The sequence below is a fragment of the Gorilla gorilla genome, chromosome 11 (genome assembly GCF_029281585.2).
Source record: "Gorilla gorilla gorilla isolate KB3781 chromosome 11, NHGRI_mGorGor1-v2.1_pri, whole genome shotgun sequence".
NCBI lineage: Eukaryota > Metazoa > Chordata > Mammalia > Primates > Hominidae > Gorilla > Gorilla gorilla.
In genome coordinates, this window is record NC_073235.2 from 63,882,075 (window position 1) to 63,909,101 (window position 27,027).

Genomic DNA, 27,027 nt, shown 5'->3' on the forward strand with positions numbered 1-27,027 from the left:
GATGTAAATGTGCTTCAAATTAGTTTGAATCCAACTGTTTCAGTAAAAATACATCATTCATTACCTGTAAGAATATTATTTATTGACTCTCACTTCTTGAATGCTTTTCTCTCTGTAGTCATCTAATTATCCCTTGTCATTTGTTCAACAGACACTTGTTGATCACTACTTTGTGCCAAGAGTACATTGGAATTATAGAGAAGAATACGATCTACTCCCTGTCCTTAATGCCAGTTTTGTACTAGCAAGTGGAAATGTGGAAACTATGACTTTGATTGAGAGGCCTTTTCAGAGCCCATATATTTTAATTTTTAAAGATCACATTCTAGATGTGACATTAGCCATTGTTATTTGTGACGATATTTCTGGACCTGGGACTTAGTTTTGTCAGGTTTAATGTCTTCTTGTCATTGTAATTTTCTAAAGACGGTAAAAATGAAGTGGTAAATTTTCTTCAGAGTCATAATTGATCCCTCAGTTGTGATTTTTAGGCTACTAGTAAGCTGATTAATAGATGTTTACAGCCACTTTTCACTTTCCAGATAGCTTTACCATATGCAGTTTTAAATCCAAATTAAATACATGTCAGTGCTCTATGAGTTTCTCAGTTTAGCATGTCACAAAAAAGTATTTCATGAACTCAGAACTGAGCAGTGATAAGTAAAGACTATATTGTTAACAAGCTACTGATTAGATTTTGTTTATAGATAATGGATATTTTTATTTTCCTTTAAGGAAAAATAAACATAAGTGGTAAAAATTTCTATAGCATAGTAACCAAAAGTGCTCTTTTTTTTTGAGGTTTTCATTTCAATAGATATTTATTTTGCACTGTATTTTGTGTGCCACTTACTCTGTTACAGAATGGATATTCAGTGACGAATGAGACACAAACCTTGCTGTTGAGTATAACTGAACCTAGTAGTAGTCCTTTCTTGGTTTTGTGTCAGGACAGCTATTATAACAAACAGCTTTATGATGAAGAGTACTGGCTTTGGCATGCTGTATAGGTACAAATCATAGTGATAACATTTACTGGTTGTGTCATTTCATTTAATTGATTTAAATTCTCTACACTGCAGTTTCCTCATCCATAAATTGATAATATTAATACCTACACTTGGTTGTTGAGAGGATTAGCAAGATAATTTCTATATAGTATTTAATTGATAAGCAAAATAAAAATACACAAAGTGATACACAGCAAAGTAATTGGCCTTTACATATTTTTCCTACTAAAATGCCTTTGCCTATTGAGAGACAGTAGTCCAGTGGATATACTTTGTATTTTTCTTTGAATGTGGTGTTACAGCACAAGCAATATATATAGGTCCTTTATTCTCATCCACATGCTCTACTGCCATGCTAACAAAGTTGAGCCCATCTTTGTTCTCTAGGGCCCTTTATTCCTTTGCTTTATATGGAATTGGCAACAGGCAAACGAGTTGTTTTAATTTTTCCACTAGAAAGGGATCTGAAGTCACTGGTTCCATTTTATGTAGGCTGAGTAGCCACTAGATAGAATTGACACTCTTAAGTTGATATCAGACTAGTGACCCATAGGTGATAGTCTCTTGTAGCTTATTAGTAGTCCCCTGAGGAGTTCAATTTTAAGCTCACTGTTTATTTGTCACTTGTGAGTGTAGAAACACCGATCATGCAGGAGTAGTATCAAGATTCTAGGCATATTCAGTCATTTTTAAAAGAGAGATAATAACCTTCAGTACAACTATACACTTTCTTATTGTAATTAGGAATTTCCCTAAGGAAATACATCTTAAAGCGTCAATCTCTAATTTCCTATTTTTTTATATGTCAGGTGTCTCCTGATGCAAAATTTATAGTTATAACTTGATTTTTAGGGTAACTTTTTTCCAATTTTAACACTCTTCATGATAGCAGTACTCTGCTTTGTTAACTGTATCAGTTTGGGTCTTCTGTGGATCAGATGCCAAAATGAAATTAGACATGCAAGAGATTTACTGGGGGAGACACCCATGTTGGAGAAAGGGGAGAGACTTCAGACAGCAGTGAAGGGTTGACCATGCAAAGGAGAAAGTGAAGGTAGATTGGGTAGAAGAACCACAGACTGCAGCTAGTGCTCAGAAAATTTCAGCCAGGCTGCTGGGGAGTCCTTGAGCCAAAATTAGCCTTTAGAGGAATCCCTTATTTGGCAGGAATGGCTAGGTTCTAGTACCACTGCTGTGTTCAGTTGTTGGCAGGGAGCTGCCCAGGAGAAGTATGACCTGGTGTGAATGCCCAGTGGATCCAAAGGTGTAAAAGCTGGAGGTTGTGAGTCAGTCATGCGCTCCACAGCAGGTTCTGTTGAAAGATCTGAGCTGGGCAACTCCATCAGTGCCACAGTTAGTAACACTGAAAACTATAGTGGCAGAAACACATATATTATTTTATTACCAAGTCTATGAGGCATCGTCATTCATGAGCAAATGGAGAAATTGAAGGGTTAAATAACTTGTTAGAGGTCCCTTAGCTAGTAAGTGATAGACCCAGAATTCTAACTTAGGCAGGATTGACTCCAGAGTGCCTGAAGCATTTAAACCTCTACACCATACTGACTACATGCATATGTTGAAAAAATTTCTGTGAAACTTTATTTTTATTATAACTTAAGTAAATTCTTTTCCCAGTGTTTCATGAATCTAAAAATGTCTAATTACCTTTTACCATACTAGTTTCTAAAGATCGATTTGTTTTCATTAAAGCATATACGTTCAAAACTTGTGGATTTACTCTTTGAATTTTGATGCATGTCTTCACTTGTCAAAAAAAGTAAATTATGCAAGTTACACCCCATCCCCCTTTTCTCCCAATATACTGAAGTTGTACTACAGATCTTTAGCTACAGTAAGCAATTCTCCGAGGATGAAGAAAGAAAATGTACATACACATAGGAATTTCTTTTCCAGAGCTAAAATTGACATTTTATAAATAATTTCCGTGTTGCAAACTTGAGACTAAGAAATCACAGCAATTCAGTGATATGCATTTGGCATGAGTCAGTTTTAGTTCTTAGTGCTTTTCATTGGAAATGGCATAAAAAGTAAGATTTCTCTGAATTTTTTATGCTGTGGGCTTACAAGAGACATAAGATGTTTTTCTCTTATAGATGTCTGGCAGTGCATGGCAGCAGAAGTAACGAAATGGTCACAAACCCCAGCAGTACTTCCCAGGTCACATGCACTCTTAATTTTTAAAGAATCTAGAAACAACCTAAGCAGTTGATAACAGGTCATTTCTAGGTGATAAAGAGTATTGGATATGGGTTGAGTGTTGCCTTTCTTTCCACACCTTTCATTTTTATAATCATTGAGAGATTTACTTTATATAGTGATGGTTTTATGTTTTAAAATATGTAATCTAACTAGTAACTGAATTTTTACTTTTTTTCTTTTTAGTGTTTGACATTGATTTTGAGGTCTTAAAATTTTTTTCAAGATTTTAAAAATTATTTCAGTTCATCACTTATGTTCACCCCATATATGATGAACTGAATAATTTTTATTATATATAATATATAGGTATACATATATAATACATACATTATATATATAGTGAGCTGACTTGAGGTTATGGAAGATTCTGATTGTTTCATTTTTAAGCTCAAGAAAATGAATGCATCATAAATTCTTAAAACATTATTTCTACTCTGTGTAGATACCCATAGTCACTGACTGTAATATAAGTGCAACTGGACCAAAGGCAACTACTGAAAAGAGAGAGAGAAAAAAATTACAGCTACTGCCAGAAGTGTTTGTGTATTTTTCTTTAAAACACCTTTGTATTAAACTAATTTGAAGAGCTTTGCTTAAAAATAGCTTCCTTTGGATGTAAAAATTGGGAACTATAGATTGGTGCTTTAGAAATTTAGTCTAGTCTTTCAGTGACCTAGCAGTTGATATGAAAACACGAATTTTAAAATAAATAGCATATTGGATGAACTGTATTCTACTCATGAAAGAAGCCAAAAAATTATGGTTTAAACTGAGTTTTAAGTAATAAACCAGATTCAACATTAAAATGAAATGATAGATCCTTGACCCTTGGGCATGCTTGGAATAAATACGGAACTCAGTATTGTTTTTAAAACTATTTTGCTTTTATAATCTAAGACAGATGTACAAAAAACATGCAGTTTTTATTTTGTATTGGCAGCTTCCAAATATTTAGTATCTATTTCCAAGAGTTGCAATTAGTAAAGCAACCATGGTACTGAAATCTGCACATCCCACAAGCTAATTATATTTGCAAGGTCAGAGTGAATACATATTTTCAGAAAAATAAAGGGTTATATAAATATGTGTCTTCTACTTGGCTGTTATATCACAGTTTGTTGATCTGGAGTATAATGTGTACAATTCACAAATTTGTCTGATAACAGAAAGTGGTGTGTGATTGTGTTTATTTTACTAACCAGTATATTCACAGCAATCACTTCCAAATATCTCTCCAGTAAAGATGTGTTAATTACAAAACAGACAAGGTCTTCTATTATATTAAAGCTACTAACAAGAAGACAGCAGGAATCACACATGTAAATAGCATCATCAACCCCTATTTTAGTCCTCTGTTTTGATCTGTGAGTTGCGCATAGACCAAAGGTGCTATTAAAGACTGAGTGTATGAAATAGGCAGCATTATATGAACAAAATTTATTCAACAAGAAAACAGACCTTTAACATGAATTTAACAAGCCTGAGAAATTATAAACTATCATATGCTGCAGATTCATGCAGTGATAATAAACAAAAAAGGAAAGTAAGAGGTTTCCCTAAGCTAGCCAAACTGCTAATGGTTTTGTTATAAGCTGTCTACTGTTGCAGTGACCTCTGAAAAGTCTCAAGGCACTTGTACCAGAAAAAATTAAATGGTCAGGCGGGTGAATAGAGATTCAATGTATTGTGTAGGCCTTCAGCATGGAAAGGAATTTTTCAAAGTCTAGCATCATATTCCTGAAAATATTCTTCATACTTTAGCTCAGAGGTTTTTGTTATTATATATTAAGGAGATAGTTTTTGTGTAAAGTTTTTTGGTTAAATTACTGTTTGAGTTTATAAGATATAAACTGAACTAATTTAATGTCTATATACTTCAAAATGAACTGTTTAGAAAATTCAGAGAGCTCAAAAAAATGGATTATTTCCCCTACCCACCCATACATTAATTAATTCTTGGGAGTTCTTTGTTCAGTGTGTTATATCTAAGATTTCTGTTCTTAACCATGGAGTGACCATTTTGCTGTCATTTTATTGCATCATGCTGTAAATACACAAACATGGAGAAACGCTTTCAGCTTATACATACCATCAAGTGCTCACTAGGGCTTTTTTTTTTTTAATCTTACGGTGGCATAATTAACACCTTCTTCACCCATTGCTCATTAGCGCACTGGACATTAATGAGTCTATTTTGATAGGTTGCTCTAAAGGATAAATCCACTTATTTTCACAGCGCAAAACGCAATTATAAAATTATACCAAAATTAAAATGTAGACTATATTGCCATGTTTATATTTTATTGCATACTAAATCTAATTTTGGTCTGCAGGTTGTTGAACATGTTAGTTTCCTTAAGACAGTTGCTATAGTGATGGCAGCAAATTCCTTTAATCTTAGTGTAAAGTAGTCATTTTCTATAGGCCATCATTTCTACTCAGGAATTGTCAATGAAAGCATCTCATTTTATTAAGTTCTTGAATTTTTCTCTTAGTTTCTTAAGAAAATTTAAAAAATTTGTTTTTAACAGATCATGATATCTACTGAACTAGTATTTTCATTTCCTTTCTATGAAGTTTCACACCTGCTTATAATATTTCAGAGAAATAATATAGACTTCTACAAGTAAAATAGCTGTCTGCTGTTTTAGTTTCAAAGCATTCAGTATAAAAAAGTATATAGGAATTTTATTGTGATATATAATGAAATTTTCATAATTTTGTAGTAGCTTTTTCTCCCTCTCACAAATGAATTTACTGAAATCTTGAAATGGACCAAAATGATGCTTTGCTCCTAAATATTTACCGTTAATAGTTAGGGTGGCAATTCTTAATTTTGTATTTAAGTTATATACCTATCTTGGAAAATGGCCACCTTCTTCCTCCTTTGCCAACATTTTAACTTTATCTTATTTTATGTTCTTTTTTAGTATGAGTGTGAGGAAATTTTACTCCTATGTTTTTAACAATTGTTTGAAGTTATTTATGATAACATCTGACTAAAATATGTCTGATAGTACTTGTTTTTATTGCTTTTTTAAAAAATAGAATATGTTTAGAAAAAAATTTTAAGTATAAGCATGTAGGCCATATTTATTTATATATAAACATGAAAGTTAAGTGTGGATTAAGGTTATTGTATAAAAAGAAAAAAGTTCTCACAAACTATTAATTCATGTTCTGGGGATACTTGGCTTTATTTTGATGCAAGAGGAATGAATCTCTGGGAAAATGTTAACTGTTCAAAATAAAAGTAAAATTCAGAGTTGATATTGTAGGCCGAATGAGTAGACAGAAGCTTAGACTGATTCACTTGTCATCATGTTTTAGTCTAGGTTTGTATTTTTTGTTATTGTCTTTGGACCCATCATAGCAATCTTTTACAAAGGGTGATTTTCTTTCTTTAAATCTTGTTCTTTAGCATACAGCATACAGTAATACTTATTACAAACAGAATTTTCAGACTTGATTAGATTTGGTTGGCTTAACTATTTTTAATCTCTTAATATCCTCGAGTAATAATTGTATAAATAAGAACAAATCTAGTTGACACAGCTTTTAAAACATTGATAAATCTTAATCGTTCAGCACTTTTAAAGGCAAAATATAGAAATACTCTGTTACTTAGTATATGATCTTGCTTTAAGATTGTTTCATGTGATAAATCTATTGAGTTAAATTCCCTTAAAGTGGCAATCTGTCTTAAAGTCACATGACTTTACATAAAACTTTACAGTGTTGAAAAGCTTTAGCAAGTATGTGATTCTTGTTAATCTCTTTATATGTAAGAGCTAACAGATGTTATTGTATCATAGGAGAATTTGAAGTATTTCTGCACACACAAAAAGAATATACCTATTGTAATATCTTTACCATGAATTTAGGACCATATCATTCCATACCATGTTCTTGGCTTAAAGCATGGATGACCTTGGTTTTCTTATATTGTGCCTTTTATACTTGACAGTGGCTTGGACATTTAAGGCCATCAGACAAGGTATAAAGTCTTTCATAGTCACAAGAAGTAAAAGGTATCTGACTAGAAGAGAATATGTGGGCAAGTGCCTTGCTGGCTGTAATTTTGTTGTCATTTCAAGTACTGTGGTGGTGTAATTGATGTGACAGGGCTGGGCTTTAGATGTGGTCCCTTAACTTGTGCTCACTTTCAGTTTTAGTTTCTCTGTCATTCATTTTGATTAGGTAAAATTTAGGTGACAAACATATGCACACCAGTGAAAGCTGTTTGGTGTAAGTTTAGTAATGACATATTTCAATAATAAAGATGCAAAGTTAATTTTTTTCTTTACTGCTTCATGAAAATTGCAATAATTGGTGTCACCTTACATTACAAGATAGAGGGTGGTGTGCTGATGGCACAGTCAGCAGGAGGTTCTTTTTTATTAATATTATAATTAAATGATTTTCTGGATATAGTCCAGAAACAGATGCACGTCGATCATGCCTTGTCCACTGTTGCTTGGCATTATCACTTGCTTTTAAAAAAAAAATTGACTTGACACCTTGTTTTTACAGGTTGTTATTGATGCCTTCAGATTGATCAATGCTAATATGATGGTCTTAGGACATGAACCAAGACAAACAACTTCGAATCTGGGTCACTTAAACAAGCCATCTATCCAGGTATTGCCTATATTTGACAATGTGTTAAAACTCTTTTAAATTTTAAAAGCCTGCTATAAGTAGTCTTTTTAAGTTCTAATTCTTAGCATTTTAATTTGCTTGCAAATTAATTTTTCTTTTGTTTTAAAAGAGAATTGTGGAAATATTGTTGTAAAAGTTAGATTTGCTCATATGTGAGTCAGTTTTTAATGGGGTCTTTAAATTTTCCTATCATATTTGAGGACCCCCTTTTTGGGAGCATAGTAGATCTTTTATCTTGAAAGCATTCTGGCTTTGCATGGTTAACATTATAGAGAAGGACCAATAGGAGTTTCTGGTGAAGGATGTAACTATTATCATTGCTGGATTAGTAGGTATTTTTCATAGCAGAAAACAATGGAGAAATTGCTTTATATTTTAAGATATCCCTAGAAGTAATTCTTAAATATACTTAAAATTTTCTTCTTTAAAAAACCCACCTTTAAAATAAATCCTATAAAAGACATCCGTATGTTACTTGTGATGAGAGTTTATGTCTTGTTTTTTATTGTGATAGTCAATTACCGTTAATTGCAGTTACTGGTATTCAGACACTTAATGTCCTCTTGAGTGATTGTTTTCTTTGTATCATTCACATGCCATGGTGTTTTTATACAAATCTTTATTGTCTGCAAAAATTATTTTAAATGTGTTTTTAAACGCACCACAGTCTGTGTCTATCTAGTTAATTACTACTCTAAAGATTAATTAAAAGGACAGAAATACCATGTTTGGTTAAGTAGAATACGTAAAGCAAAGACATTATAGTAGCTATTGCTGCTCCCTTCTGAAACCTTGCTCTGTCATGAGGTTGTCTTTGGGGAGTTGTGGCTTTGACAGTTAACCATGGTTAAGCCTTGGTTACACTTTGATAACTTTGTACTTTTAAATGCTTAATTTTGGGGCAGTCACTCATCTGAAATCTTCATCAAAGTGAAGTGTTTTGTTTTAAAGGATTGAGGTGTGTTGATTTGAAAAAAAAAAAATGCAAGTCAAGGAAAACTGCAAAGTATAATGTGTATGAAATAAGCTACCAGTGGTTTTGATTGGGTACAGACAAGCCTGTACTTGCATGTTCCAAGAGAATATATTATTGGACCTGTTTAGCCTTGATAATGACCTTTCTTATAAACTCCGGTAGCATCATACTGCTTCATTATTTTTTGCAAAAGGTTAAGTAGCATCTCACAAGCCAAGATCATTGTGATTACTACATGGTATGTTTCTGCCAGAAGTTTTTACTAATTGGAAGCCACTCACCACCTGTTGCAGATTTCTTTTTTAAAATTAAAGCACTGCTTTTTAACCTTAAAAATCAACTGTAATCAATATTAATAACGTGTTTTTTCTATACCAGTCCAGTTTGTATTTGTTAGTCTTACCTTATAGCCTGTAATTTAAAGTGCACCTTATAAAGCAGGTTCCAAACCTGTGTTAAACAACATGTGTATGTAACAACTACAGCATCATTATTTTTCCTTTCATTTTAGTTTGTTTTGCCTTCCAGTTAGAACCTGTAAATATATTTATTTCACAGTTTATATAGCGCCTACCAGAATGACATCTATCTGGGTGCTCTACAGTTTTAAGACAATTTCAATACTAAAACACGCAAATGAGACCAAGCCAACAAGTGACAGAACAAAGCCACACCTTAATACACTTTCTTATTTTTCTAAGACAAGCTAGAAAGCAACCCAGAAGAGCCTGAAGGGAATGGTAATATCTGTAATGGAATTTTATTTTATGTTAGCAGGATCTTTAACTCTGGGATCAGAAACCTTTCAGAAATGCCATGCCTTTTATTTTGAAGGGGGAGTTAGCTGGTGTTAAGAGGGGCCTTGCTCCTAAACCAGCTTTCAAGTAGTAGGGATAAAAGTCTGATAACAGCCATCAGCTCACATGCTGGTGGTCACTAATGATTTTCTAACAGATTTTTTTTTTACTCTTATACTTAGTAGTAGAGAAAAATTATGATTCACTGTAGACTGCTATTTAATAACTTGGGGAAAGTTCAAATATGTTAAGTAAGAAAAGATTATAAAACAGAATATATCAGTTCTCCATTCTGCAAGTGTATATTTTATAGATGGTGCCTATATATTTATACCAGGATATTAGCATTGGTTACCTTTGGATGGTAGAATTATGAGATTTTTTTGTCTTTCCTTGTCCATATTTCTTAAATTTTTTTACAGTGAAACATATATTGCTTTTAGAAAATGTTATTTTTTAAAGTACTACTTGACAGTGTTGAAATAAGCTAAGAGACAAAGGTTATTTTCACTTTCATGTTTTATATAATAGAAGCCACTAATAATCCTGATAGAGAGGAGAAAGTATAATGCCTATCCTCTAGGCTTTTATATTAATATATGATAATGTATATTATTTTTATTTTGCACTTGGAACATTTGGCTATTTCAAATGTTTAGAATTGAGAGTTAACAAGCATTTATTTTAGTAACTAAATTTTTTAAACTATTCCATTATAAACTGTTCAGTGACATTTTGGATTCTTAAGTGTCACAGTAAATTTGAAGATTGGTAGTCAGTCTCATGGAAATTTAGTAAATATTGATGCATAGATGCATATGCTAAGGCTAAGAGCCTCTAAGTATAGTCTTGAGTACAGTTGCATTGTTTAATAGAGTTAAGCTATTTGGAAAACATTGTTTCAGTAATTACTGAACATATAAGTTATAAAACAATTGCACTAGAAAGGAGCCATTGTAGTCATTTAGTACATGAGGAAACCTGAGGCCCATAAAGTTGAGTTGCCCAGGTAATCCAGTGAGGTAATGTAGGAACTAGTACTCATAACCAGACTGCTTCATTCTTTTATATTATCATTGGAAATTTAATTAATTTTGGCATAGAAAATATATATACAGTTAAAAAAATTTAAAGTACAAAGTCATTTAGCAAAAACTCTCCCTTCCTCTTTTGCCTTCTGCAACTCAGTTCTCCACTCTAGAGGGAACCACAAAACACATTTTGTTTCTTTTCAGTTATTCTATTTATATTCAAAAAGCTTCATTTTAGAACGTGATTTAAAGGATATCAGTTACCACCGTATTTTCAGTTTATCAATATAAAATAAATTAAGGCAAACAAATTTGTCTTTAGATCCAAGGACACCTTTTTAAGGAGCATGAAAACTTTTAAAAACTTATCAGGAACCCATGAATAGCTTATATATAATCCGTAAGCCGTGTGTTTTATAATGCACCTGCTTTTCCATAGCAGTGAGTGCATAGAGGTAAAATCATAAGTCAGTTGGTCGTGTGTAGTTCTACATGAACCCAAAAAGGACATGGCCGGTTGACTTATGATTTGGGGGGAAGGCACTGGGGCCACACAGCAGGTGAGTAAGTGAAATTGAAAGACTACTTGAGGATATCATTTGATTTAAACTTACCTTTGTTTTGTTATTGTTATACCTGCTGATCTTTCATGCTGTCTGTGTTAGTTTTAATGCTTTTATCTATATAATGTAATTGAAAATCAAGTAGATTGTGCCTTCAGACACCAGTTAATATTTCATTAGTACAGTTAGTCTCAAAAATATAGGGCCTAGTATCTGTGGGTCCATTAACTGGCTTCTGTATGTATTGGTTACAGCAGTTACTAGCTTTATGACCACCATGTAGGGTTCTGCAATTAGTGAGTGCATCGCGCAAATGTGCTTGGATGAGGGAGCTTCCAGCTCAAGCTCCACTCTCTACGCCAGACTATGTCTGCTTAGAGGACTGAGCACCTTTTTCTAATTCTCTACCAGGCTGATTCACCTCCTAATGTACACGAATATGAGCACAGATTAAAGGAAGCCCTGATCACTTCTACTTTTTGATCTGTACAGTATAGCATTTTTATGCACTAATATTTAATTCATTGCTTCTGATGATTATTGAAATGAATAAGGATTTAATATATACTCTTGGTACTTTACAATCAGTCACTGCTTCCTATGGAATTTCATAGCTCACTTTTATAACAGACATTGGTAAAATAAGAATCTATTGTTAAAGTACTCATCTAAAATATTTTAATACTCATTGGAGTGATTTTTGCTAGCAAAGCTTAAAAATTAACATAATGCTTTGTTTCATCCTGATCCTTAAAGTACATAGACTTAATCCAAGAATTTCCTGACATGTATTGCAGCATAGTATGTTAGAAAGAACATAGGCTATGGAATCAGAATGACCTAGGTTCAGATCCCCATCTAGCCTTTTACTAGCTATAAACTTGGACAAATTAATATTTGTGTCTTATTTTCTTTCTTTTTTGTTGTTGTTTTTTTTTTTAGAGATGGGGTCTTGCTATGTTGTCCAGGCTGGTCTTGAACTCTTGGGCTTAAGTGATTCTCCTGCCTCAGCCTCCCAGAGTGCTGGGATTACAGGCTTGAGCCACTGAGCCCAACCCTACATTTTATTTTCATCTGTCAAAATAGAAATTGAATTGCCCTACCTTACAGTACTATGAAGATTAGAAGATGTAATGTGTAAAGCAGATACTAGCTGCTCATTAAATGTTCTCTTCTTTACCCCTTCTTCCTCTACCTCAGTGACATCTTAAGACCTACATTGTAAAAGTCTATTAGTTAGAGAAGTGGTGGTTATTTTGGTTAGTTTTTCTCTTTAGATTCCTGAGGGTTAACCCCAAAGTCCTTTTTGTTTTTATACTTGTTAAAAATATCCCTAAAGGTTTATTTCTGACTTTCATGTTTTTCTAGTCTGCCAGAGGGTCCTTTAGGTCCACCAGAGTACTGTTGAACCTCATTTGAACACTTGATGTTGTCAGAGTTAGATATGGGGGCAGTTGTGAATTGATTTCAGGACATCCAGGATTATTGTTTCTTAATAAAGCCATGCTATTAGCTTAAGATTTTATTATGATTGGCCTGTTCACCTTGGAGACAGAGTGAGGTGAAAAAAATTCTGGTTGGTGAGATTGCATGTCACTGGATAAGAGCATGAGCTAGACAGACCCAGTAAAGACCAAAATCCACATAGTTAATTTGGAGACATGCATAACATAATTATTTGAATCAGTCGAAACTGAATTAGGAAAAGGGGAATTCCAGATTAATGTGGGTAAAGAAACAGCTGTGTTATTGTGGCTTTTTAGGCTTTTCATTTGAAATACCCATAAGCCCCCTAGATATCATAAAGTTAGATTTAATAAATTATGAATGATTTATAAACTTAGCTTATGATAAGATCAAACCTTATCTCTGACTGAGCAAGGCTACTGAAACTGCTTAATTTGTGCTCCTCCATATCATGCTTTGAAGAATGTGTAACCCGTTCCTCTAAACCTTAGTTTTAAACTTGTAGCTAAGAAGAATACTTTAATTTCATCTTAATTTACTTAAAATAAAATGCCTTTATTAGAGGATGGTACAGGTATTATGTAAGAATATATCAACAGTTTCAAACATTTTTATTAGGTGAAAAATATTAATTTGTCCTTTTTAAAATCATTTATCTATATAGGCATTAATTCATGGACTAAACAGACATTATTACTCCATTACTATTAACTATCGGAAAAATGAACTGGAACAGAAGGTAAGTTTAAATTTTTATCTTATAGGAGGAAAAAAATCTTTTTCAAACCATTTAAACTATTACCTGGTATGTGATTTAAATTCGAATTTTTGACCTCTTTCAGTGTTTCCAAATATTATTCCATTATTGATGAATTGCAGCACAAAATAAGGGAATATTTTATTGGACTATTTAAAGACATATTTTACCTTATTGGTAGGTGCTGAAGTGGGAGAGGAAGTAGGAAATAAATCAAACGTTCCACTTTGGTTTTATGATAAGTCATAAAAATATTTCTTTTAGTTCTGTGATTTTTCTGATTAACTTATCTTCAATACAAAGGCCTTTTGTAATTAAATTAGTAATATATTGCTCTGTAAATTTGAGAGGAATAACTTAAATTGCAGTTGTGTAGTGCTTTTTGTTTGTTTGTTTGTTTTAAGAGATAGTAGGGTCTTGCTCTGTCTTCCAGACTAGAGTGCAATGGTGTGATCATGGCACGCTGCAGCCTTGAACTTTTAGGCCCAAGGGATCCTCACTCTACAGCCTCCCGAGTAGCTGGGACTATAGGCATGCACCACCACACCTGGCTATTTTTTGGGTGGTGGGTGGGAGGTAGAAACGGAGTCTTGCTTTGTTGCTCAGGTTGGGCTTGAACTCCTGTGCTCAAGTGATCCTCTCACCTCAGCCTTCTAAAGTGCTGCAATCATTAGCATGAGCCATTGCACCCAGCCTAGTGCTTTTAGAAAACATACCATGTTTACTCTAAAGAAAACTAAGCTGAGTCAAAGGGAAACAGTTTTAGGGTTTTCAGATAATTTGTACTAGATTCTGATCCCATTTTATACCAGTTTTCAAGTTTGATTAGTTTTTAACATTACCTGACATTTTGATGAATTAGCATTCTCATTTGTTTCTATTTTAGGATTATTTCTAGTACAGTTTTTCTCTCAACTAATGCCAAGTATTTAAATCTGCCTGTTGTTTTTTGATATTACAATCTGAACCAGTTTTCCCCCTTTACTATTACAATTAGTCATCCACCTAATTAGTTTCTTGTATTTCTCTCTGGGAAAGTTAAAAGCATTTTTTAAAAGAACACTGAGTTTACTGTTGATTGATAGCCAGTAAGTTTTGGTTAGTGAGACCGCTCTCAAGTCAGAAAGTGATAAGTAATCAGTAGCAAATAAGATCATTCTATCTAGCCCAAACTGTTTCTCACCAAGGTGTCTTAGAAGGGGATTCTGGTACATGGCAAGTGGCGGATGGAGTGAGTTGGGCTCTCCACGCTTACCCCCTCTTTCAACCAGATCACGTCCATATGCTGGGGGGGAGGATGTGCAATATAAGATTTTCCTTGAAATAAGAATTCTAATTTTGTTTTTTTTAAGTTTGATAAACTAGAGTTTTAAAAGGTCAAATCCACTCATAAACTCATCTGAAGGGCCCAGTGCTTGAGCATGTGATGAGTGAGGGGAGTGGGGGACCACTTCCCCCTTGGCGCAAGGGGATCTTATAACGCTCTCTTCTAATTGCCTGCCTGTGTACCACAGTTTACTTCTGCTGTGATAGATTTAGTTGATTACTTTAAGTATATTTTTAACACTTATTTTTAAGTTTACATGGAATGAGTACAGTCTGTGAAAAATGGCACCATTCAGGGACAAACAAAATTCATTCAGAATATAAATACTTTATCAGACTGATATCTGACACCCATCTATTTGGAAATGTCTAGCTAATTACATCAATTTTTCTTTCTCTTTTTTTGGGGAGTATCTCATAAACTTAGCCATTTTCCTTGGCATAAAAAGCAAATATATAAGCACTTACATAAGTTACTTAATGTTATGTTTATGTTCTTAATAGCTCAGTTTAGCTGTTAACCTGCCTTCTTGGTAACAAAAGCTCTGCCTTTACTCTTATCCAGACAACTTGTTTACTTAACCCCCAGCCTTACTCGAGGGTCGCAAGGGAATCCTTGTCCAGGTATGATAGGAATATCCTGTTGCTCCTTGGGAACTGTCTTTGTTTGCTTTTGAAGTGGTAGGGAAATCTAAGTCTCAACACTTAATTATAGGTAGCTGTATGGCATAGGTAGTTGTAGCAGCACCCACATTTCCCAAACATGTATTTTCTAGAACAGTATCAGTGGAGAAGCTAGGAAGGAATCAAAGAAACTGAAATCATCTGTGGAGGGTTTTCCTAATTTTTTTTGGCATACTGTCCTTACCCCTGGAGCCATGGGAGAAAATGGGAGAATTAGTGACCTTGGAGCCAAAGGAAGGGAATGGAGGAGTTTTGTATCTTCAAAAGCCTTATAGGTGATTTTGACAGGCAGCTTATTTTCCAATGTAAGATAAAATTTGTACCTCAAATAGCTGTAAACTTCTAAGCAAGTGGGATAATTTTTCTAAACTAAACCCCCATATACCTCCAAGTACATCTTCAGATTCTTATGGCTCAGGGATCTCATTTAAAGTATAATGGTTCTATTGACAAAACAACAGTCATTTTATAGCCATCATTTTTTTTCTTTTACTTTTCACAATTTTGTGAATCATCCAAAGGGAAAAAACTTCTTATTTAATGATGGTCCTCAATTGAAGAAAATTTGTAGGGTAGAACTTTAAGAAAAACCGTCTTAAAATATAAACTTGAAAACTTAGGAACATCTAAGAATAAGTACTCAGAATTGTAAGTCCAATTTGAGAAACACTGAACTAAGGTGTTTAGTTTCATGATCACTGATATAGGATCCAACCCCAATTTGCTGGTGTGATTGCACACTAGATAATTTTTTTTTTTTTTTTTTTTTGGAGTCTCACTCTGCCACCCAGGCTGGAGTATAGTGGTGTGACCTCAGCTCACTGCAACCTCCGTCTCCCGGGGTCCAAGTGATTCTTCTGCCTCAGCCTCCCAAGTAGCTGAGATTACAGGCGTCTGCCACCACACCCAGCTAATTTTTGTATTTTTAGTAGCGACGGGCTTTCACCATTTTAACCAGGCTGCTCTCGAATTCCTGACCTCAACTGATTCGCCCGCCTTGACCTCCCAAAGTGCTGGGATTACAGGCATGAGCCACTGTGCCCGGCCTAGATAAATCTTTTATTCTCAGCTTCATGGCTTTTCATCCTGACAATAAGGAAGTTTTAAGTTTTTAAATTATAGATGGAATACCAGAATTTGAAGGAAACTTTGAGATTACCTAATACAAGCCCCTTAATTCATAGATCTCTAAACTGAGGATCAGAAAGATTGACACAAGGTCACTCAGTAAATGGGGCATTTTTCTCGTTATCTTGGCATTTGAAAGCTAGGCTATATGAAAAATTAGAGATACTTATAAATTTCATTCATTCATTCATCAGATATTTATTGAGCTATTATTATTGTTCTAGAATCTAGACCCTAGTGATCTTGAAATGAATAGGGCAAAGTCCCTGCCTTCTTGATTTCCCTTTAGTGGGAGAGAAATGCAGTAAACAAGTAAACAAAAATTTCAGGTCTTTGTAAGCATTATACAAGTAATACAGCAGGTTAAGGGAAGAAAGATTTTGTTTAAGGTAGTGTAGTGTGACTATTTTAGGTATTGTTGTTAGGGAAGACATCTATCTGTAAGGAAGAGAGGAAGGTAAGTTATGCAAAGATGAGAATACCCTTCTAGGTAGAAGGACAGCAAATGCAAAGGCCTTGGTGTTGGAGTACTCCTTAAGTTATATTAATATAAATATAGGAGCATTCTAATTGGAGTTCATTTGAATTAATAAAGTTAAACTTAAATCCATTAAGTCGAAATGTTTTTTTTTTTTTGAAGTTTTTTTTCTCTAGACAATGAAGGGGTATCCTCAAGGCAGAAAAAGAATTATTTTTTCTTTTATTTTTTAGATGTTGCTAAATTTGCATAAGAAGAGTTGGATGGAAGGTTTGACACTTCAGGACTACAGTGAACATTGTAAACACAATGAATCAGTGGTAAAAGAGATGTTGGAATTAGCCAAGAATTACAATAAGGTAAAAGTTACTTCTGCCATTTCTTCTTTATAATCTTTGGAATATGTATGATTAGATGCCAAGCATTGTGTAAGTAATTAAAAATAGAGAATCCTGTTTTGTAAATAAAATAGTAAATATTTGCTTTGCAGTTCATCTGGTCTGCAACTACTCACCCTTGCCTTTGTAATGCAAAGGCAGCCATACACAATATGTAAAAGAATGAATGTGTTTGGGATCTATTAAAACAAGCAGCTAGCCAGATTTGTCCCATGGGCTATAGTTTGCCAACTCCTGTTGTAGACCATGTAATACAGTTGCACATTTGAAATCTCTTCATTATTTAGTGTATTTTTTTCTTGAAAGGGACAAGGAGTAAGGGGATATAGATAACAATTAACAGCACTTACTACTTGCTGTGTCTAATTTATTTTATGAACGTTTCTATTATTTAATAATTATTTATTGAAAATCTAATGTGCCAGGCATATCATACATGTATACATATAGATTGCAACTCATTAATGGGTTGAAAACCTACAATTTTAAAATACACATTTATACATTATGCAGTGTTATATTAACAAATATTTATTGAACATCTCTTATACAAGTTATAATAGAAAATGGATCCTTGCTTTATTTATAGGAAAACAGGAACAGTTAGACAAGCTTCTAAATAACCAGGGCATTAGTTAAAAATCAGTCTGTACCATAACACCTTCATATTCAGATTGTCCACACACCAGCTACATTAGCATCACCTAGAATCTTGTTAGAAATGCAGACTTTCAGACCTACTGGCTCAAAATCTACGCTTTAACCAGCTCTCCAATGTCTACTCTTGTAGTTAGACATTAGAGAAACACTACCATAGAGAAGACCATGGGAAGCCCTGTAGGAGCTCATAGGCTCTGACTTTCCAGCTGGCCAACACCCAGGTTGCTGCCTTACAGATAAACAACATTCGAACTAGGCCTTAAAGCATAAGTAAGACTTGAACATACAAAGAAATGTTACCCTAGGCAAAATAAACATCACAGGCAAGGGCTAGGAGATAGAAAAGGCATAGAACAGATCCCGCAATCCCACCACTGGTTGCACATCCAAAGGAAATGAAATCAGTATGTTGAAGAGATGTCTGCACTCCCGTGTTTATTGGAGCATTATTCGTAGTACCCCAGATATGGAGTCAATCTAAGTGTCAATCAACAGACAAATAAAGAAAATGTGGTGTATAGATATACATACAATGGAATACTATTCGGCCATTAAAAAAAGGAAATCCTGTTATTTATGACAACATGGATAAACCTGTAGGGCATTATTTTAAGTGAAATAAGCCAGGCATTGAAAGCCAAATACCACATCATCTCACTTATATGTGGAATCTAAAAAAGTTGAACTCATAGAAGTAGAGACTAGAATTGTGGTTACCAGGAATGTGAGGTTTGGGTGGAGCGGGGTGGGTTGGGGAGGTGTTGGGGAGCAAAAAAGACATAGGACATGTTTAAGAAACAATATGCTTGGCTAGCATGCATAGAATGTGAGGGTGAACAGTGGGGAATTAAGTTTTAAAAAGTTTTTGAAGTCTAGTAATAGCACTTGGGATGTCAGGATAAGAGGTTTTTTTGAGGAGTTTTTGTTTGTTTGTTTGTTTGTTTTTTGAGATGGAATCTCGCTCTGTCACCCAGACTCAAGTGCAGTGGGGTGATCTCAGCTCACTGCAACATCTGTCTCCTGGGTTCAAGAGATTTTCCTGCCTCAGCCTCCCAAGTAGCTGGGATTACAGGCGCCCGCTGCAACACCCAGCTAATTTTTATATCTTTTAGTAGAGATGGGGTTTCACCATGTTGGCCATGGCTGTTCTCAAACTCCTGACCTCAGGTGATCCACCTGCCTTGGCCTCCCAAAGTGCTGGGATTACAGGAATGAGCCACTGTGCCTGGCCTAAGAGTTATTTTTGATCAGAGGCATGATATGCTTAGAACCTGACTTTAGAAACATGATTTCACAACAGTATAGAAGGAACACTGTAAGAGAAGATTTGAAATGGAGAGTCTGTTTAAGAGGAGCTTGCTACTACTCAAACAAAAGGTACGAAGAGTCTGGATTACCATGGTAGCAGTGGGAATGGAGGTACCAATAGGCAAATAAATAAAGCATGGCACTGGTCAGATAGACGAAGTGAAAGAAGGGGGAGGAATCAAAGAGGAATTCAAAGTTTCCTGCCTGGGTGACCAGTAGTATGGTAGTACCATTAGCATTTTCAATTTAGGTAGAAGTAGAAGGATTGAGGAAGGAGGTAAAGAGTTTATTTTTAGGGAAGCAATTAGAATGTGGGACTAGGAATTAATGGTAAAGGCTAGAGCTCAAGATTTCAGGATCATAGTTAAGATTGTTGTTGGTTATTACACCAAAACATAGTATTTCCCTTTTAAAAATAAATACATCTTAAAAAATATTTTATCCAAGAGACAGTGTATAAAATTTACCAAGTGTAGCCAATAAGACTTTTGAGAGAACTAAGCTTTAAAATAAAGTTGATGGGCCCATACAAATGAAATCCCAGCAGAATTAGGGTTGGCTTTGAAAAGTATGCCCTGATTATAGTGTTTCAACTGGAAACCCCCATTAGTGCTAGATTGTAGGGAAAATATTTCTTATCTTTCTAGTATACGTTTTCATGCTGTGGAGATTAGATAAAGAGAAATAAATCGCTCACCGTATTTTAAATAGTTAACCTTTTATAAGTAAAAAAGTTATGACTTAAGTAATTATTCAGCAGACTGTAGGAATGGTTTTCATTTCTCTTTAACATTACACGTTTAAGTAAATTTGTATTGGTACTACTGCCAGGAAATAACCTATTTATGGTTACTGCTGCCCATCTACAGAAGTTTTTCCTATTTTACAGTTTTAAAAAATCTCTGTAGTACTCAAAAACTTGTAAGGTTTGGTTATAAAATGAAAACAATGTGTAAGCTGTGATATGAAAGAGTCCAAATTTGGGAATGTAATTCCCTCTGTGATTGAAAGAAATACGGTGGGTTTTTTTAGTAACACTTAAAATATAAAAAGAAAGGCCCATGCTACCAATTCTTCATAGTATTCTTTTTAATTGGTTGGTGTTTTAAGCTAAGGTAATTGCTGTTGGATGCCAGTTAGGTCCTAAAGTAAAAGAAGGTTAGAGAATAATTAAATTCTTACGTCCCAAGTTTTCAGTTTCAAGTCTGAATTCCACACAAATTCTGCTTGATTATTATTAGTCATTTGATTTTTTTTTAATTACTGAACAACACCCACAGTTCTGTTACTCCAAGCCTCCTAATTTATTCATGCCGAGATGCATCTGCTATTTTTTTTTAATTTTGATAATGTTTGATTACATATTTGTAAATGAATGTGCAGGTGAAAAAATGAATTATGAAGAACATTTTAAGAATAGCATAGAAACAAAAATTTGCCTTTTTTTCCCCAAGCATGTAGTGCTATAAATTTGGAGATCTGACAGTTTACTGTTCAGGTAGAAATACTGACCTCCTTAGTAACCTGAAAGAAAGTTTCAATATTTCTTTTATATGCTTACATATGAAATATGTAAATATACAATTACATTTGGTTTAATACAGTAGCTATATTAAATGGAGAAATCTCATTTGGTAGTACAATATGATAAAAACAACAGATATAAATATTGGGGAAAACAGGTAAGATGATTATTATTTGGATATGATAGAATGTGTTTGCAATCAAACATAAAAATCTAAGAGAATAAACTTAGAAAACTCTTAGAACTGTTTTAATCAAGAATTATGTAGGTGGTAAACATAGTTATATAAACTGAAAACAGTCGAAAAATATAATAGGCAAATCAGTTCACAGTAGCATCTAAAATTATAAAAATATTCAGGAATTAACCATCACAAGAAATGTAAATGTATAAGTGTGTATGACCTTTGTGAAGAAAATGAAAAACATTTGTAAATAAATTGGGACATACCATGTTTCCAAATGGGAAGACTTAGTATTGTAAAGCTGCTGTCAGGCTTCCCAAAGGTTACTATAATTCTAGTAAGAATATTAATGTGAGCTTTGAAAAATTTGATAACGTGACATTAAAGTTTATCTTCATAAAATAACAACTAATATTTATTGAGTGTTTGTTACGAGTCAGAATGGAAGAAAATATTTTTACCTATAACACAGAGTGAGCTAGTATCCAAAAATGCATAATATTCAGAGAATTCCTATAAAATATTTATTTTATTTTTGTTTTTTATTTCTGTAAGTTATTGAGGAACAAGTGGTGTTTGGTTCCATGAGTAAGTTCTTTAATGCCGATTTGTGAGATTTTGGTGCACCCATCCCTTGAGCAGTATATACACTGCACCCAATTTGTAGTCTTTGCCTATAAAATATTTTTTTAAAATAAGTTGAGCAAAAGAGAAAACTCACTGAAGACAAATGGTATATAAATATGGAAAAGTTCTAGCCTTTTTAAGTAGTCAAAAAAAGTTAAAATAAATAGAAAAATATTTTTTCCTTTTAAATAAAAAAGAATTTTTTTAGGAAAATATACCACTAGTGGGAAAGTAATTGATACATTTTTGGAGGCTGTCTTTCAGTTTTAAGTGCATATAACTCTTTAAACCACATGTTCTCTTTAAAGGATTTATTATGAAAAATAAAATTTCACAAAAACATACAGAAATATCTACAACCTGCTGTTAGATGTACAAAATTAAATTGTATAACAATGTTAAAATAATTCCTATCACGTTATCTTCTCTCCCTTTTTCAAAAGTATCTCTATCTTGCATATATGTCAACATATTGTGTTGGTAACAGTGTGTGTGAGGCAGGAGACTCCTATACTTTATGTAACGCCTGAATTATTTTCAGTTTTTGCATTAAACAAGTAATACTTAGATCTAAGGTTGTGTTAGCTCAAAATAACAATGGCTTAAACAAGGTAGAAAGGTATGTCTCATATTTCAAGTCCAATATAAAACTTCAAAGACATTAGAGACCCAGGTGCCTTCTATCTCTCTGCTCTGCTTTCCTTGTGTTGGCTTTCTTCCTTTAGGTCACCTCATGATTCATTGTGATTGCGATAGCTTCAGCCATCTCATCTGGGTTTCATGCAACAGGAAGAGAAGAAAGGGCAAAAGGGGGATAAATCAGTTTCCTTTCAGGATCCTTTCCATAAGTTCCACACAGCACTCCTGATTACAACCGGCCCTGGAACTATATGGATTTGAACTGTATAGGGCCACTTATACATGGATTTTTCTCATAAATATATTAGAATCTTTTTTGAGATGTACAACAATTTGAAAAAAACCTCAAACTGCATAGCCCAGAATTATTATTATTATTTTTATTATTAAAGACAAGGTCTCACTGTGTCACTCAGTCTGGAGTACAATAGAATGATCATGGTTCACTGTAGCTTCCACCTCTTGGGCTCAAGCAATCATCCTGCCTCAGCCCCCCAAGTAGCTGGGACTACAGGCATGTGCCATCATGCCTGGCTAATTTTCTGTAGAGATGGGGTTTCACTCTGTTGCCTAGGCTGGTCTTGAACTCCTGGGCTCCAGCAGTCTGCCTGCCTTGGCTTCCCAAAGTGCTGGGATTACAGGCATGAGCCATAGCACCTGGCAGCCCAGAAATATTGAAAAAAAAAAAAACAAGGTATGTCACAAACGCATAAAATATAGGAGACACTAGTCTGTTTTATCATTTGCTACCATAAAACATACACTAATCTACTATAAAATAAAAATTTGTCAAAATGTATACATACATAGATGTACATGGTACCATTCTCAGTTGAGAAAGTTGAATTACTTGATATGTTATAGATAGAGGTCTGCAGCTGCTGTTGCCTGCCATTTCAGACAGGCAATTCACCTTGTAAACAGATAATGTAAACTTATTGTATTGATAAATAAGTACGGTACTGTAAATGTATTTTCTTTTCCTTACACCTTTCCTAATAACATATTCTTTTCTCTAGCTTACTTTGTTGTAACAATATAGTATATAATGTATATAACATACAAAATATGTGTTAACTGTTTATATTATCAGTAAGGCTTTCAGTCAACAGTAGGCTACTAATAGTGAAGTCTGAGGAGAGTCAAAGTGACATACAGATTTTCACCTGTGACGGGTTAGCACCCATAACCCTCATCCCCATTTGTTCAAGGGTCAACTGTACATCTCATTTGGCAGAATGTAGTTAAATGGACACAACTAGCTGCAAGAAAGCTTATGCAGTGTGTGCAATGTGGTCTTTTAGCTGGGGTCATTGATACCTTTAGTAAAATCAGAGTTATGTTACAGCAGAAGAAGGGGAAGATGGACATTAAGAAGGTGACTATCGGATTCTGCCATAGAAATTTTTTCCAACAACCTTAACTACAGTTTCTCTTATATACATATATACACACACAAGCATGTGTGCACATACATATATGATCTTTATTGTTCATCTCTATTTCATGTAATTACATTTTGAAATTGAATTCTCTGTGAAATTTTTATGAAGCAACTATGTTGTTTAGGGCCACTTAATAAATCATGCATTTGACATTATTATTATTATTATTCAGGTTGTATCAGTGAAAAGTAATGATTTCCCCAATTGCCATGAATGTTTCTTTGAGGTCTTTGGAGATACATAGGACTGTGTTTAAGCCCCAGTGTCATTGCTTATTGTGTGTATGGCTAGAGGCAAGTCAGCCTCTCTGAACTGTGTTTCCTTATCTCTAAAATGAGGTTAAGGATTGTGATATATGTGAAGTATCTGGCACATGATAGGCATTTAATAAAATGATAGCTACAACCACTTCTGATGTTATTAATATTCTTGACTCCTCTCTCTTTTTCTCACATCTACTCAATCAGTAAACCATTCTGACTAAATTCTTGAATTAATCTGCCTCTTCGCATTGCCAGTTCCATTGCCTTACCTCTTAATTGGTTTGCTTGCATCTCCAGTCCTTCCCATTCAAATCAATTTTCCATTCTGTAGAATGATCTTTCTAAAATGCATATTGGTCATGCATCAAAGAAAACTATTTAAAAAAAGAGAAAAGACAACCTACAAAGTGGGAGAACATTTTTGCAAATCAGATATCTGATAAAGGTCTAATATCTAGAAAATAGAAAGGCATGTGTGGTGGCACATGCCTGTAAGCCCAGCACTTTGGGAGGCCACAGCAGGAGAGGATCATCACTTGAGCCCAGGAGTTCAAGGCCTGGGCAACACAGAGAGACCCTGTCTCTACACAAACACACACAGAATTAGCTGGGTGTGGTGGCATGTACCTGTGGTCCCAGCTACTCAGGATGTTGAGGTGGGAGGATCAGCGAGGCCCAGGAGGTCAAGGCTGCAATGAACTGTGATCATACCACTGTACTTCAGCCTGGGCAACAGAGCAAGGCTCTGTCTCTTAAACAAAACAAAACAAAACAAAAATGAAAAGAAAGTATACAAGAATTAAAAACAGGAAAAAAAAAAAAGAAACTATAAAGAACTCTTGCAGTGCAGCAACAAGAAGACAATCCAGTACAAAATTAGGCAAGGACTTGGATAGAAATTTCCCAGAGAAGATATGCAAATGGTTACAAACACATAAAAAAGATGTCCAATCAATTATTGGTCATTAGAAAAATGCAAATCAAAACCACAATGGCTAGAATCAAAATAATGAAAAATAACAAGTGTTGCCAAGGGTATGAAGAAATTACTAGTGGGGATATAAAATGGTACAGCCACTGTGGAAAACAGTTTGGTGGTTCCTCAAAAAGTTAAACAGACAGTTCCCATATGACCCAGCAATTCTGCTCATAAGTATATACCCAAAAGAATTGAAAATAGGTATTCAAACAAAAAGCGTGTATATGAATGTTCATAGTAGCACTGTTCACATTAGCTAAAGTTGGAGACAATCCAAATGTCTATCAGTAGATGAGTGGATAAACAAATTGAGGTATGTACTTACCACATACTATTAGTCATAAAAAGAAATGGAGTGCTGATACATGCTACTACATGGATGGACCTCTAAAACATGGTAAGTGAAAGAAGACAGATGCAAAAGGCCACATATTATATGATTCAATTTATATGAAAAAAACAGACTAGGCAAATCCATAGAGACAGAAAACAGATGTGTGGTTGCCAGGGACTTGGGCAAGGCAGGAATGGGGAAGTAACAGCTTAATGTGTACTAGGTTTTCCTTTGGGGTGATGAAACGTTTTGGAATACAGGTGATTGGGGCACTAAATGTGATTGAATCGTACACTTTAAAATGGTTAATTTTATGTTATGTGAAATGCACCTCATTTTTAAAAATGCAAATTGGTTCATGTCACTACCTTGCTTTTAAAAAGCCTTTGATGACTGACTTCTCATTGCCTTAGAATGAGGTCCAAACCCCATTTGGCTCCTGCTTGCCTCTGTAGCTTTATTTCTTATCACTGTTATGTTGTTGAAATACTGAGTAATTTGCAGTTCTTCTAACTTATAATGCTTTTTCTTGCTTCCTGGCCTGAAGCACTCCTTACTACTATATTCCCATCCCCACTCCTTTTCATTCAATTCTCAGCCTAACCCTTTCTCACTTTTGAGACCCTCACCATACCAGCAAATGAGTGCTATTTACTCCTTCTTTATATGCCAGTAGAACTTTGTTCTTCTATCAAATGAATTTAATTTTTTTTTTTTTTTTAAGGGACCAGGTCTTGCTCTGTTGCCTAGGCGGGCTGCATGATACCATCATAGCTCACTGCAGTCTTGAACTCCTGAGTTTAAGCAGTCCTCTTGCCTCAGCCTCCTGAGTAGCTAGGACTCCAAGCACTCACCACTATGCCTGGCTATTTTTTTTTTTTCTTTTAAGATACAAAGTCTTGATGTGTTTCCCTAGGTGGTCTCAACCTCCTGGCCTCAAGTGATGCTTCCCCCTCAGCCTCCTGAGTAGCTGAGATTATTACAGTTGTGAGCCACTATGCCCAGCCTAATTATTACTTTTTAATTTCCTGGTTTTACAGCTAGTCTATAAGCTCTGTGAATTCAGATATTGTCTCATTTTATCTTTAGTACACTGCCAGATAAATGGTAGATGCTCAATAAGTATTTATTAAATGAATGAAATTATGCTATACTTGTATTTTTCTACCAAAAATGTAACTTTATTAAGTGGCCAATCATAAGCACTGTTATTAACTAATATTAACATAATATAAACTAAAATTTAAGGAAATGCAGTGTCCTCTAAGGGGCACCTTTCTTCCTAATCTTCAACTGTTCTCTATCATGGCACCCTTTGCCCCTCTCCCTTCCTTGAGGCTAACTGGATAAAATATAACCTCCTACGTCATTGATCATTTCCTTCCACCTGCCTCCAGTATTCTCGGAGTCATAACCTTTTCATGACAGAGTATGGCGCTGATGACAATTTGCTGTTTCCAGCTTGTTAAAAGAGATGAGTGATTTATTTTCTTAGTGCACTGAGTCTTGCATCTCTTTCAGTTATTTTCCTTGTCCTCTTGCCTTCACATCATACCTTTGAAC

General features: G+C 34.4%; 1 protein-coding gene across 1 annotated transcript in view; it reads left to right on the forward strand.

The window, feature by feature from the left end:
• The window catches only part of PSMD14 (proteasome 26S subunit, non-ATPase 14), a 101,511-nt gene that overhangs the window by 67,516 nt on the left and 6,968 nt on the right, over positions 1 to 27,027 (forward strand). The window contains exons 8-10 of the mRNA XM_019022073.4: positions 7,767 to 7,874; positions 13,394 to 13,468; positions 17,336 to 17,461. Of these exons, the coding sequence (XP_018877618.1) occupies positions 7,767 to 7,874; positions 13,394 to 13,468; positions 17,336 to 17,461 (309 nt within the window). The remainder of the gene's footprint in view (positions 1 to 7,766; positions 7,875 to 13,393; positions 13,469 to 17,335; positions 17,462 to 27,027) is intronic.